General features: G+C 35.9%; 1 protein-coding gene across 1 annotated transcript in view; it reads left to right on the forward strand.

The window, feature by feature from the left end:
* The window catches only part of PRKAR2A (protein kinase cAMP-dependent type II regulatory subunit alpha), a 68,448-nt gene that overhangs the window by 18,233 nt on the left and 37,046 nt on the right, over positions 1–13,169 (forward strand). The window contains exon 2 of the mRNA XM_074835808.1: positions 7,188–7,223. Coding sequence (XP_074691909.1) covers positions 7,188–7,223 — 36 coding nt within the window. The remainder of the gene's footprint in view (positions 1–7,187; positions 7,224–13,169) is intronic.

The raw sequence follows: 13,169 nt of genomic DNA on the forward strand, positions 1-13,169 counted from the left end.
GAGACATGTCAGCAGGAAATAGGAGCGGGCTGTGTGGGTCATGCCATTGCAGTGTCATAATACTGAGTGCTGCTTGATAGGTATTCATTCTCCTGTGCCTAGGCCTCAGTCAGGCTGTGTTAACTCCTGAATTCGAAGAGCAGGGTTCATTGCAAAACAGGGTTGTGGTCCTTTTTTGTGTTGAATTAATATCTGCTGAGAAACATAATTAAAATAGTACCATGCATGACTGTTCAAATTCAGTTGTGGAATGAGAATAGTGAAAGTGTGATACGTTTTTTCTAAAGTGTCTTTAATTTAAAAACAAACAAACAAAACTCTTAACCTCTTAGTCAAGAAGTGCTATTATAACCAGAGGTTCATCCAAATTTTTTTCAGTCAAGTAAAGATCTATCTTTCTTGAATTTATCAGCTGTTTAAAGTCTGTCCATTCCAAAGTGCATATTATTTTTTCTTCTGTCTTTAAAAAACAGAAAAGAGCCAGCCCAAAATAGCACAACAGCTTTAATAACTTTGTAAAACATCTTTTTTTAACTGACGTAGACGCCTTGCTTGTTGACTCAACTTATTCCTTCAAAAGTAGTTATTACATTCTGTCAGAGGGGTTCTAAAATACTCTGAAAGCAAGGATCAGGGACTCCTTTAAGATGAGCCTTTCAGACAATGTTTTCCCATGTTGTGTCAGTAATTTTAAAATCCAAATAAAAAGATCTGTTAAATTGGAGACCAGGATGCATTGCTACTTTTGTTTTTGTATTATCTCTTGCTACTGATGAGAGCTATTTTTCAATACTGGGAATGAAAAGGTATCTGTGCCTCTATTACTTCTCCTGCAGCAGAGAGGAAAACAGTGTTTAATATTAAAGTATTTTTTGTTATTGTTTTCAAACTTAATAGATGTAAAACTCCCTTACAGAAAAGTAAAGAGTGTGTGTGTGTGTGTACACAGACAATCCTGGACCATGGTTTCTGTTTTTTCTGACTTTTTTTTTTTTATGTTCCATGCTCCCTCTGTTCATCCTCACTTTCTCCCTAGTGTTCCCTGATCTTTTGTCTTCCTCCAAATATCTGGCATGCTTCAGCTGACACCATCAGAATGTCTCCTGCCTGTCTCTAACTAGATTCTGAATTTCCATTTTCTTCTGGGGTAGGGGGAGTAGAAGGAAAAAAAATACTTGTACCTGTAACACTCTTGTCCATTTCTGTCTGTTTTGCTTTTCTGAAAGAAACACTGACATGTGGACTGTTAGGTTCCAGAACTGCCTCTGAAAAGATTGTAGTAGTTTGTAGCTCCACTCATGCTTCCCACCGTATCAAGCAGAGATGTGGAAGGAGATAAGTGGAATTTGCCACTGTCCAGCAGGGACATCCTGAAGGAAGTCATGGATATGTGACTGTTATGTTAGTAATAGTCACAGGGAACCCCATTATTTTACTTGTTGAAAAAAAGCTCATTTTTGTGTTTATTAAAGTATGCTTACATATCTGATGATGAAAGTCTTGTTTCTGCTATAGCATTACTTTTTAATTACTAGAAATCCTAAAAGGTTGATACTTGAATCTTTACATTTTCTCACAGTTGTGATGGTTCATATTCATGTAAGTCCATTAACATCTTGGTGTGTAGAAAAACAGTTTGACAGCTGTAGTCTAGCACTTCCTTATCGTAACTTGATACAGCATTCCATAGAGACAGTCACACCTCAGATTTATACTCCACTCTGCTTCTGGTATTTCAGCTTTAGTGGTTTATAGTGTGAGCTCACATGTTTGGATAATCTTAATTGACTTGTTAAATAAGAACAGTTTACATTCTGTTTCTCTTTTTGTGTGTTCACATAGGATGATTTTGTGCCATGATTCGGTGGGAACGTAGTCTGGAAATCACTGATTTCTGCTAATTTGTTTTAATACAGCTGGTATTTTATGCCTGTGTGCATTGAATTCTGAGTACAGTACCACTGAATTTATGCAACCTACTATAAACTTTGCTCCATATGTCATCAGGAAACCTTCAAAAAATTGAGTTGATTAGAGTTTTACACAAAAGACCTGTATTAAATTTTTGTGTGCACAATAGCTTAACTTAGTCTGCTGCTATAAATTGTATCCAGTATCAGAAACAATCAGCATGTGGGGATTTTTTTACCTCACTCACAGGTCCTAGTAAAAAGCAAAATGCTTGTCAAGGGAGAGAAAAAGTTTCCAGTACAGAGTGGTAACATCTAGTACTCTAATGTTGTGCCTGGAATGCCAGTTCGTTGTTTCTCCCTGAGTTTTTTTTCCTGTGACCCTGAACTGATCTTTTGACTTTCATTTATCATGTCTGTAAGAGTTTAATGTTCTTAATACATGTAAGAAGAGGATACCAATAGCTGGGAGAATGATTGTTGTAATTTTTCTGTTCATTTCAAGCTTTAGCATCTTCTGTAACTGTACAATGCTTATGAGTACTATAGAGAACTAACTTACACTATTATGGTAGTAGTGTAACTTTTAAAAAGCTTGCTGGTGTTTTTTACCAGTCACTTCTAGTAGTCTGACAAAGAAGGGATCTCACGCACTGTAGGAAGAACATTCTTTTAGATCCGATTTGTAAAGTTGGAGAATGATTTCACTGTCACTTGTTTGGCTTAAATACTTTTAATTGTTGGTTTGGTTTTGAAAGCAGGAGTAAAAAAAGTTAATATCTGTGTCTGTTTTCTTTTATATACTTTTTCACCTATGGGGCTGAGTTTTTAACATCTGCCTGTAACCATAGTCTGAACTCTTGTAAGTTAAGCAGGGTGAGCCAAAATCCAGCATTAGGTATTTCAAAGAAAATCTGGATACGAAAGCAAACTGAAGAATATTGGAGAAATTCCTGTTTTTTCACTTTTGGAAAGTATTTAAAAAATAATAATAGAATCTGTGTTTGAGGTCAGTGATTTCCATCATTACCATATACCAGTCTCTGTTTCTGAAATTTATATCCCCAATTTTTCAAGTGAGGAAACCAAATTGAATGGAGCCACTAACAGCTGGTACTGTAGCTGCATGGCAGTTGTGCTGTTTGATGTTTGATATAAGGTACATTTGTGAATTTAATTAATGGAATGTATAGTACTGATTTATTTATGCACGTGATTCAAATATTTTTTATTAAATGGGATGACATACCTCTACTTTGAGGAAGAAAGGCTGTGCAGTCTTATTAGGCAAATCTGTACATGACTAATTTTTGCGAAGTTAGATGATTAAAGGTAGTATAAAATGTTTTTGAAATTGGGAAGCTGAGCACCTTTACAGTATTGTTTCTTTGATTGTTTATGATATGTATGTGGCATTCATATATGTATAAATGAACACCCACTATTTTGGTTTTGTTGTGGGTTTTTTTGTTTGTTCGGTTTTTTTGCTGTTGGTTTTTTCCTTTTTCCCCAGTGCAGGAAAAGGAGAATGACGAGTGAGGTTAAGTGGTACTCACGTAAAGTTGATAACTACTTATTAAATAAGTATTTGATTTAAACTAGAAAACTGACTGGTTCTAGAAATTGCAAGTGTAAATAAAAACTAATCCTACAGCCAGAAACTTGTAATTTTTTTTTCAGTGTGAAACAGCCCCTGTTAAGTGTTCCTATTTAGTGCTTAACTCAGTCTGTGCCTCAGGACAGTATGGAAAATATGCATATGTTCAGCAGACATTTCTGATTTTTCTTGAACAGTGGAGTAGGATTGCAGTTCTGAGTCACTTCTGGCAAAACTGTGGAATGTACAACTTGATCTGCCTTTCCACTGCTGGTGTCATTTGCCTTTGGCTGCCAGGGAGGAAATTGGACTGTTTTGGTCTCTCCTGGTACAATGGTTTAATTTACCTCAGTTTTTGTTGTGTTTACCCAATTACTGACTCTTGGCTCTCATGAGCCAAGTAAAAGCAGGGACTGTGCCAAAGGTATGAGACATTTTGAACTTGCATATTGCTGCACCTGAGGTTTTGACATAATGGAGAGTTTGCAATGCAATCATCTCACAGCAAAATCTTTTAATCTCATTATAGTTTCTGCAATTGATGTAGAACTGACCTGAGACATGTCTCATTAGTGTGCAGGAGGGAAATTCTAAATGTAGGTGCAAAAAAGAAGAATGAATTCCTGTTTCAGAGCAGCAATTTTTTTTGTTGAAGATACCAGCTCTACTGAGTGGTACCAGGTTGGTGTGCTGGATTCACTGTGTTCTCGTTACAGCGTAGGCAGAGGTGTGCTCTAATGTCTGTGCTGGTGTAAGAGGTTGCTGTTAGTCTATCATTAGTGCTTTAAATTAGACGCCCATCAGTGTTCAGTCTAGGAAACAGGCTGGGTTAACTGTAAATGTATTATTCCTTTCCGCCCCTAATTTTTTGGAATCTGTCCACAGACTTATCTGGGTGTATGTGGGACCTTCAGGAGTTGTTCTCTCAGCAGTCCTTGATGCCAGGCTTGTCTCCATGTACTTCTAGTGACAAAACACAAGGATGCCATAGGAGTGGCTATACTGTCTCTGCAATACTGAAAATAGTCATAAACAAAGAGAGCTTTTCATTGGTAAGACAGAACAAAAGAAAATGCTACTCTTCTGTAGTAGGAAATGTCAGATTTTATCTCTTTAGCATAAAAATAGTCATCTTCTGACAACATATAAAGTGAACCTGAAATTTTATACATGTTAAAACTGTCACTGGTGTAAGAAAAGCAAACTATCATTTTAATCTTAAAAGCTTTGTGGAGGCAGAATAATAGTGCTCTCTTAACTGTCCTTAAAAGGTTATGTTTTTTTTTTCTTGTTTTTAATACTGTGGAAAACTTGATGCTGTTTTGATGACACTGAACCCTGCTATGGGATAAAATAATCAAGATTCTAAAAGAAGCCATAGTCTTTGAAAAGTGGATTTTTTTCTATGGTACCCAAAGTGTGTCAGTTTTCTGTAGTATATCAATTCTGTTCAAAGATGTTAAAATATTATTCTTAAACATGAGTAAGAAATCGGTGTAGTAGTCAAAAGGTGGAGAAGCAAGTCTGCATGTGCAAGACCAGTGCCTGAAATAATGTATTTACTTAATAACAGTGTTGATTAAAAGTATTTGAATCCATATATGAGATTAGTTAAACATTTAATTGAAACTGTTATGACCTAGATGAGGTGCTTTTACTCCAAACTTAGCAAATTATGTTTTGAATACAGTATTTCTCTTGTAATAAATCACTTTGTAGCAGGCACTGAAATAATTGATTTTGGTCCTCTTGTTCTTCAGTATCTTGGAACTGGTAGGCATTTGTCTGTGTCTCTAGATAAGTAGTAGTGAGTTTCCTTGTTTCTTAAGGTCCAAATTTACTTGCCAACTTTGAGTAGTTACTCAGTTAAACTAGCTTAATAAACTAGAGATAAGAATGAATGTATTGTTGCAGGGCAAATTAATGTCTAGAGCACTATGCTGTCACCACTGGTGGCCACAGGGCAGGCCCCTGGTGGAAGAGTTAAGAACAGGGCAAAATGTATGAACACTTTCAGTTCAGGGAGTTGCATGAGTTTGTTTAATAAACCAGAATGGATATCTGTTCCAAATGCTTGTCTCCACTTAAGGTGATACAAACTTCTTGCATCTGTGGTGTCCTTTGACAGGTGAAATATATGCTGCCCCTATATGCAGGAAGGGTTGCTGCTGTCAAAAATTGGTTAAAGGTTTGAAAATAAAGTTTCTTGAATTCTCAGGTTCACCATTCAGTGGTTTTGAACCTATTCAGGCTTGATGTATGAAACATTGTGTCAAGGTTATTTTTATAAGGATTATGTCATGTTATAGAAGCTTAGGTCTTGATCTAAATTATAAAATTCAAAATAATCTTGCTTTGAATCCTTAGCTGCTTGTTAAGCTGAGCATTGTCGTCTTGTTGATAGATTTGGCTGAAAACTCTATGGAGTTAGCCTGATTATTTTTCTCCCCAACCTCTTCTTTCTTCTGACTTCCTTTATCATTACAAAAGAATACACAATAATAATTTTGAGCTTGTTTTTCTGGCATTATTCTCAGTTATGTGTTTTAATATAGACACAGGGTGGTTGTAAATGCACAAAAGAAGATGAGTTCTTGTGTATTTGCTAAGATTGCATCGTTCTTCATATTCTAGTGGTGCTGAGACAGATTTCTAACTTCTAAGAAATTATGGGATCGTTAAGATTTTGGTAGCATGTGCTTAATAAATCTGCCTCTGCACATGGTTAGTGGTATAAAGGCTCATCTAATTCTTAAACGTCTAAAGAATGGGATAGAAAGGTCACTGGTTGTGTCACAAAAAATACAATTATCGGTTGAAGGGAAGAGGAATGGGAAAGCGTGAAGTGTTCGGAATACAATTACTTGGGTTGTTAGTGGTGAAGGGGAGCGTAGTGTTTTGGTTTTGTTTTGCAGCTTAATTGTTTTTTGTGTTGAGACTGAAGCAACTCACAAAGACAGTAATTTGGATACAATGAAGGGGGGAAAGAATACTGTTTAGTAAGCTTCGCTTAATGTCAAAATGTATGTGAATAGTGAAAGTCAGGAATTTAATCCCAAATTAGAGATAAAGTTTAAATACCTTGTATATCTAACAGCATGAACAAAGCAGCAATGGAACAATGGATCCTTCATCTCAGAATTTTTCAATTTAAATGTGTGCCCTGATGGAAGATCGCCTTGGTCAAGGATAGATGACTGGAGTTAGCACGGGAGCACTCTCTGAACAGTTATGTGGCTTGTGTTGTGTAGGATATAGAATGGTTTAGCTACTAAGTTCTATCAGCTCTTGATCTGTGTTAAGTAGGTATAGCTAACTTAAAGTGCTTGAATGTTTTGTAATAATGCTAAGTAAAGTGGGCTGGGAATTGATGATAAGTTAAGATTGGGTAACCCCTGTAGAGGTATATTTTTTTCAGAATTGGGTAAAAAAAAAAAACCCCAAACTGCTTACCCTCCATCTTAGCATCTGATGGCCTTTTGGAATATAAAACTTTAACTTTGAATAAACACTTATTGACTGGCAAGTAGGTGGGTGAAAGCATTATATTGAAGCTTTGTTTTTTTTAAAAGATTTGTATGGAATTTGTGTAGTGAAAATATATCACGGTTATTCAAGATGATGACTTTGTGTTTGTAGTAATAAATAGCATTTGTAATTTTGGTTTGTTTGTTTTGCAGCTCCAGTTGTTAATCGATACAACAGAAGAGTATCAGGTATGATTTCCTTTTAAGAATTTCATGTTTCTGAAAATGTTTTGAAATGTGTATTTGGCTAAAGGGCTTACATTAAAAATGACCATACTCTTCATCACTACCTTATTTCTCATACTTCTTGCAGTATTTTTATTTGAAATAATGAAAATTTTTTTCTTAATTCACTTTAGAAACCAATGGACAACACACTGAGAATAGTTTAGAAAACAGTTCTATGGGTGATTACAAACTATTGAAGCAACTTCAGCAGTAGGAATGATTCTGTCCAGCAAAACTTCCCAGAACTTTTATGTAACATGATAATTATGGCAAAGGCTTGCTTTGCAGTGAATTGAAAAAGTGGCAGCTTCTTTCTGCTGGAACACACTTCCTAATTTTCTGTGTTGCTAAGAATTTTATCTCTTGTTAGAATACAGAAATGTGGTGGGTGGGAGGTATCTCCACTTTATGTTGTTTTAGCCCCTTGTTTGTGCAACTGATCTTGAAGTGGTTGGATTTGTAGTTGTTCACTTGTTCTGGAGATGCAGATTATACTTTCTTGTTTGCTTGTTTTCTATCTTAACCAATATCAAATGCTTTAGTGCATAGCTGTTATTCCCCACACATTATTTCTGAAGTTGTTCTTAAACAGTTATCACGTGAACAAAATGTTATGTGTAGATGAGAAGGTACTATATTTTTTTTTCATTCAAGGTGCAGTGTGGGTTGTTTTGCATATGTTACTTTTTTTTTTACTTCAGATATTTAGTTGTAACATTTAGCTGGTCTAGAAAGTCCTTATGGTTCTGATTTGAAAAATGTCTTTATAAAAATGCCAGTGTGTTCAGCGTTTTCTCTCTAGTTTTCAGTTCAAGTCTACTCAGTTTGCAACTTGTGTATATGATCTGACACGTTCTTTGGTCTGTGTGATGGGGCATTGTTGATTATGTATATATGATATGTAAAAATATGAGATAAATACATGTTTAATTTCATGTATCCTTATCATGTATATACATGTTTAATTTCATGTATCCTTAATTTCAATATCCTTATACCCATGCAGTTCCATTGCTTGGGTATGATTAAGGGTATGACTGTGTATTTATGCCACTACATATAAGTAATTGTGAGTATAAAGAGAACTTCATAACTCTTAAAAATTGACAGTGCTGGTAGTCTTGGTATATTATTACATGAGAAATTTAGGCAAGAAAAACTGTATCTTGAATGATGGAGTTTGATAGTCTGACAGTAAATATTGGAAGTCATACATTGTAGAGTATCTTAATCTGGAGAGTCCCAAGACATTTTAATTTCTCTGCTAATTAAACTAATCCACCCTGGAACCTGCTGATGAAGTAAAATCTTAAAAATGAGACATGAATACATCTCGCATTTAAATGTAAATAAAGGCTGAATTATTCCCGAAGTTAAAAAGTGGAGCCTTAATCAGAGGTTAGTTGTAATCTTTTTGAATCTTCAATACTGAAATGTAATATTGGTATTAAGCTACTCTTAGTTAAAAAGCAAGTTCCTTCATTGAAGAGGTCTAAAGGTTAATGTGAATGACTAAACAGCAAATGTAAAATTGAATTGCTAATTTATGCAATTAGATTAAGGAGGACTGTTTAGATGCTTAATAACACTGCTGCTCCAAGAAGAGCTAGAATAATTCAGAGTTTACAGTACATGTTAGAATTCTCATGGAGACGAACATTACTAGAATATGTATATTTTACTACTGTGTGTTAAATACTTTTCACAATTTAAAAAAATATTTTTTCTCCACTTTCTATATATGCACTGTAAAGGTCATGATCAGTGTGGGATTTGTTAAAATGCAAAAAAGATGCAAAGAGCATCCAGGCATATACAAGGAGACCCCATTTTCCTTTTCTTGGCAGAAAAAAGTACAGAAACTTACTGGTTTGGGGTGGCGGGGAGTTGGTTGGTTGGGTTTTTTTGCACTTCATACCTGCTGTGTCTGTCAAGAAGTTACCCAGACAGGAACGAGACCAGCAGGGTTCTCCTAGGTTATTGAACTCAGCCCCTGCTATTATAGGCAACCACATTCTATCATCCCTTGCATAAAATGAATGACTGATTTGTTGGTTTTGGTGCTCTGAATTTGATTTGATTTCCTTGTTAGATGTGTTAGGTTTTAGGAGACTTTTCATTTGGCATTTTTTATAAGATTTCTTATTTCTTTATAAACCAACAAATAACAAACTAACATTGCATTATGGATTACTCAGGGTAGTATCTAAATGTATCTGTTTTAACTAATTAAGTAAAGCAGAACAAATCATGGAGAAGAAATGCTGACACACATTTTCTTTTTTTTTTTATTTTGGTAATAGCATTTAGTGTAGTCTTTTCTGGTCTTCTGTTCAGAAGAACTTTCTGCTAGTCCATGTTGAACCTTATCAGTCCTATCAGCTATTGTCATGTTTCCAGTGCGGTGTACATTTGTAAGGGGAATAAAGAGCAGAGCTAAATTGTGCAGGTAAATCTTGATACCAGCAAACAGAATTGTAGATTTACAGTACTCTGGAAGAACAAAATAAGCGAAAAATTTAAAAACTGATGTTGGACACATTGAAGACTTGACTTAAAACTCAAGCAGGAATATTTCTTTTCATTTAAGCATTTGGCTGTCTGGGGCATTATGGCATGGGTCTCATTGTTCAGTAGGTCAAGAATGAAAGTTAGAAAAAATATATTTCCAATTAAAGGAAAAGAAAATAAAGTAATTGTCTGCATTATACATATAGTTTAGGACAGGCTAATAATCATTCTGGTAAACGATTCAACTAGATACATGTTCTTGGAGACTAACAGTTATTTATGACTCTCTCTTACACATAGCAGTTACAGAATCTGTTTTAAACTGTTTTATTAATGTCCTCAATATTAAATTTGGAGTGTTTATTCTTGATCAGTTGTGATTAGCTGCCTGAAGATAACAGGATGATCATGATTCCCTTGGTACACTAGTGCAAATTCTAAGAATACATAAACCCATAGAAAAAACCTCTTGTAATGATTACTGAATTCTCATTTCGGTGTTTATTTTTAGTTATGAAACATCTAAACCTGGGGCTCTTGACCATACTGGCAAATATTTTTTTATAACGATTGTAAGTATTTAGCTGTCATTCTTTAAGACTTACTCAAACTATGAGTTTTCTGACACATGGCAAGAATTGGTCAGAAAGTTTATTTTTGTGCTTTTTGAAAACTTTGAGCAAATTGGTTTACTTCTAGCTTATGCAGTACCTCAGTAAAATATGTCAAGACATCGGGATTTAAGAAAACTGATTGACAAATAGTAATCAATTAGAAAGGTCAAGCTGACCTTATACATTTAAATGTATCTTTTTTTATATTCTTTTTTGTCCAGAAGAGGAATGAATTCTATTTCTACAATTCTCAAATTGTTGACCAAATGTGATGATACTGCTTTCATATCCCATAAGTGGTAGTAGCACATTCTCACATACTACATCTTTCTCACCCTGTAGTACTGAGAACGTGGGGATTCATTCTGCTCAGTTATGCTCCCCATTTCTGCAACGCTTGCTACTTATTCATCTCCTAGGTTGATGTGTTCCCTGAGGGGGAGAGATAGTGTTGGCTTGCTTGGCATTAAACAGTTCGACAGCTAGAAAGACTCTGCAGGGAATCCCATTTGCTTCTTGACCAGAGAAACGTGGCTTTGTGTGCTGGTCAGAGATTGAGCCAGCAAAGCAGGGGTCTGTGGGTGGGATAGTGAGAAACTCCAGAGACTGCAGGAGGGTCATCCTGGAAAAGGGGGACTTATCTAATCATGTTCACAGAATTATTTATAGAAGTGTAGAGTGGTAAAGGAGTGTTCCCATGAAGAGAAACTGCCTATTCCAGGAAATGCTGAGGGAGAGAGAGAAATGAGAGCTTGATGATCCCCTAGAAATTTGTCTAATGAATAGATGATTTGTGTATAGCATATTTGGCCATGTAACATGTTGAGGTTCTATGGCATGTGCACAAACCCCAGGCATTGTGTCGATCAGTTCTTATTTGTATACAAGGTGGTGACTGGCTTGATTAAAATAATCCTCTGTTTGCAAAATCATAAGCTATGCATATGTAGAAACTAAAAAAAAAAACAAACCCAACCCACTAATTTTAAAATCCCCTAGCTTATAGAATGCCATAGATTGTGGTGCCATGGGCAGTTTCAGTGCTAATTACCCAGTGGAACAGTCGTCTTGCTGCTGCTTTAAGTGAATTGGCAATGTCTGAGCCTCCTGCTAGCGTGAGTAACTCATGTTACACGGCCTGCTGACTGACTCAGTCTGCCCAGGCTTGGTTTGGATGGCCTGAAAACCATACATATTCCTTCCTCCCAAGAGTTGGACTGTGTTGAAATTCATACTTGCCTGATTACGTTTCTTGATCTTCCTCCAAGCATAGGGGCTCCTGAAAAGCTTTATTTTGTTAGTCACTTCCTTTTCTGTAGTGAGAGAGGCTGCAGAGAATACCAGTGGGCATGTCAGCCCTTGGTTAGTGACTACGGGGTGCAGGGAGGTAGGAGAAAGCAGTGATACCTCCTTTTTCAAGTAATAATATCAAAGCTATTTCAAAACTAGAGGAAAGAGTGCACTGATAGTTTGTCCCACTCTAACAATTGATATGTAACATTGAAGAGGATTTTGCTCTTGGCAGTATATGAATGAAAGTTAATTGTGGTTTTGGAATGAAGTGTGTGACGCCTACTACAGTCTCACTTGGGCATAGTTTCTACTCTTTTAGTTTTAGCATGTTTCAGAAAAGTAAAGTTTTTTGCTAGATTTTTATATTGCCATTTCTAGACACCTTTGATTCATTCCACAGAACACCCACTCTCCAGCAGACTTGCTTACTTCTTTGTGGGATAGAAAAAATCTGACAAAGTATGACACCCATACCATACATGTGACAGAAGGTTTTAATCTGTTTTCTCCAATTATTTCTGTTTATCTGAGTGACCTGGTATAATTTATCTCTTTTGCATGTTCCTGTACTCCCTCCTCAGTCTTCTTTTGGCCTTTGTGGGATAGGAATGAGATTACAGTTTTCACATTCAATAACTATATGAGCAGAATAATTGAATTATATAATCTAGGGAAGCAATATATGATAGTTATTTCCCTGATATTTTTATACCAGCAAAGTAACATGGCTGTCAGGATCTGTGACAATTTCTATGTTAATATAAAAAGTAATCAAATGAACAAGACTTGCTTCAGTTAGTCCCTTTGGTAGGGCAGCTTTCAGCAGAGACTCGGTGAAGTGAGCGGGATCAAATCTGCTGTCCCTGGAATCAGGTGCTAAGCCCTCTCCTAAGATACGATTGCTGAATAAATGTTTACATATGTAGAGGAGAATTTTGCTTAAATGTTACTGAATCCTGTTTTCCTGTGTATAGCAAATATTAACATTGAAAATACTGATTCCAAACCCAGCAATGTTTCTCTTTTACTTCTCTCTAGCAATCTGATATGACAGCATGGTTGTTTTTTGGTTTAGGTTTGTTGTTTTTTGTTGGTTTTTTTTTTTTCCCATCCATTTTCATGCAACACTTTAACATGCTATTTTTAGAGGGTGTAGGTATAGAATTTTGTATTTGAATAATGTTTAAATCGATGTCCCCTGACAGTTTCTGGCTGCTCCTTTCCTCGTAAGATGAACTTCCATAAGAGACCTGTATGACTGTTGGTTCTTCAGACTCCCTGGTTCTTCTCCATTTTGACAATGGGGGACTCTTTATGTTGAGCTCTTCATTCTTCTGGCTCCTACCAAAGATGAGCAGTCATCTCACAAAGTAGATATGTTGTTAAAGTCTGATATCTCTGGGCTTTCTAGTGAGATGTAGCATTTTCTTCACACCCTGGCAAGTTGAGATGTCAGGATATGATAATATTATGCATAGTAAAACCTTTT

This window comes from Strix aluco, chromosome 11 (assembly GCF_031877795.1).
Source record: "Strix aluco isolate bStrAlu1 chromosome 11, bStrAlu1.hap1, whole genome shotgun sequence".
Lineage (NCBI taxonomy): Eukaryota > Metazoa > Chordata > Aves > Strigiformes > Strigidae > Strix > Strix aluco.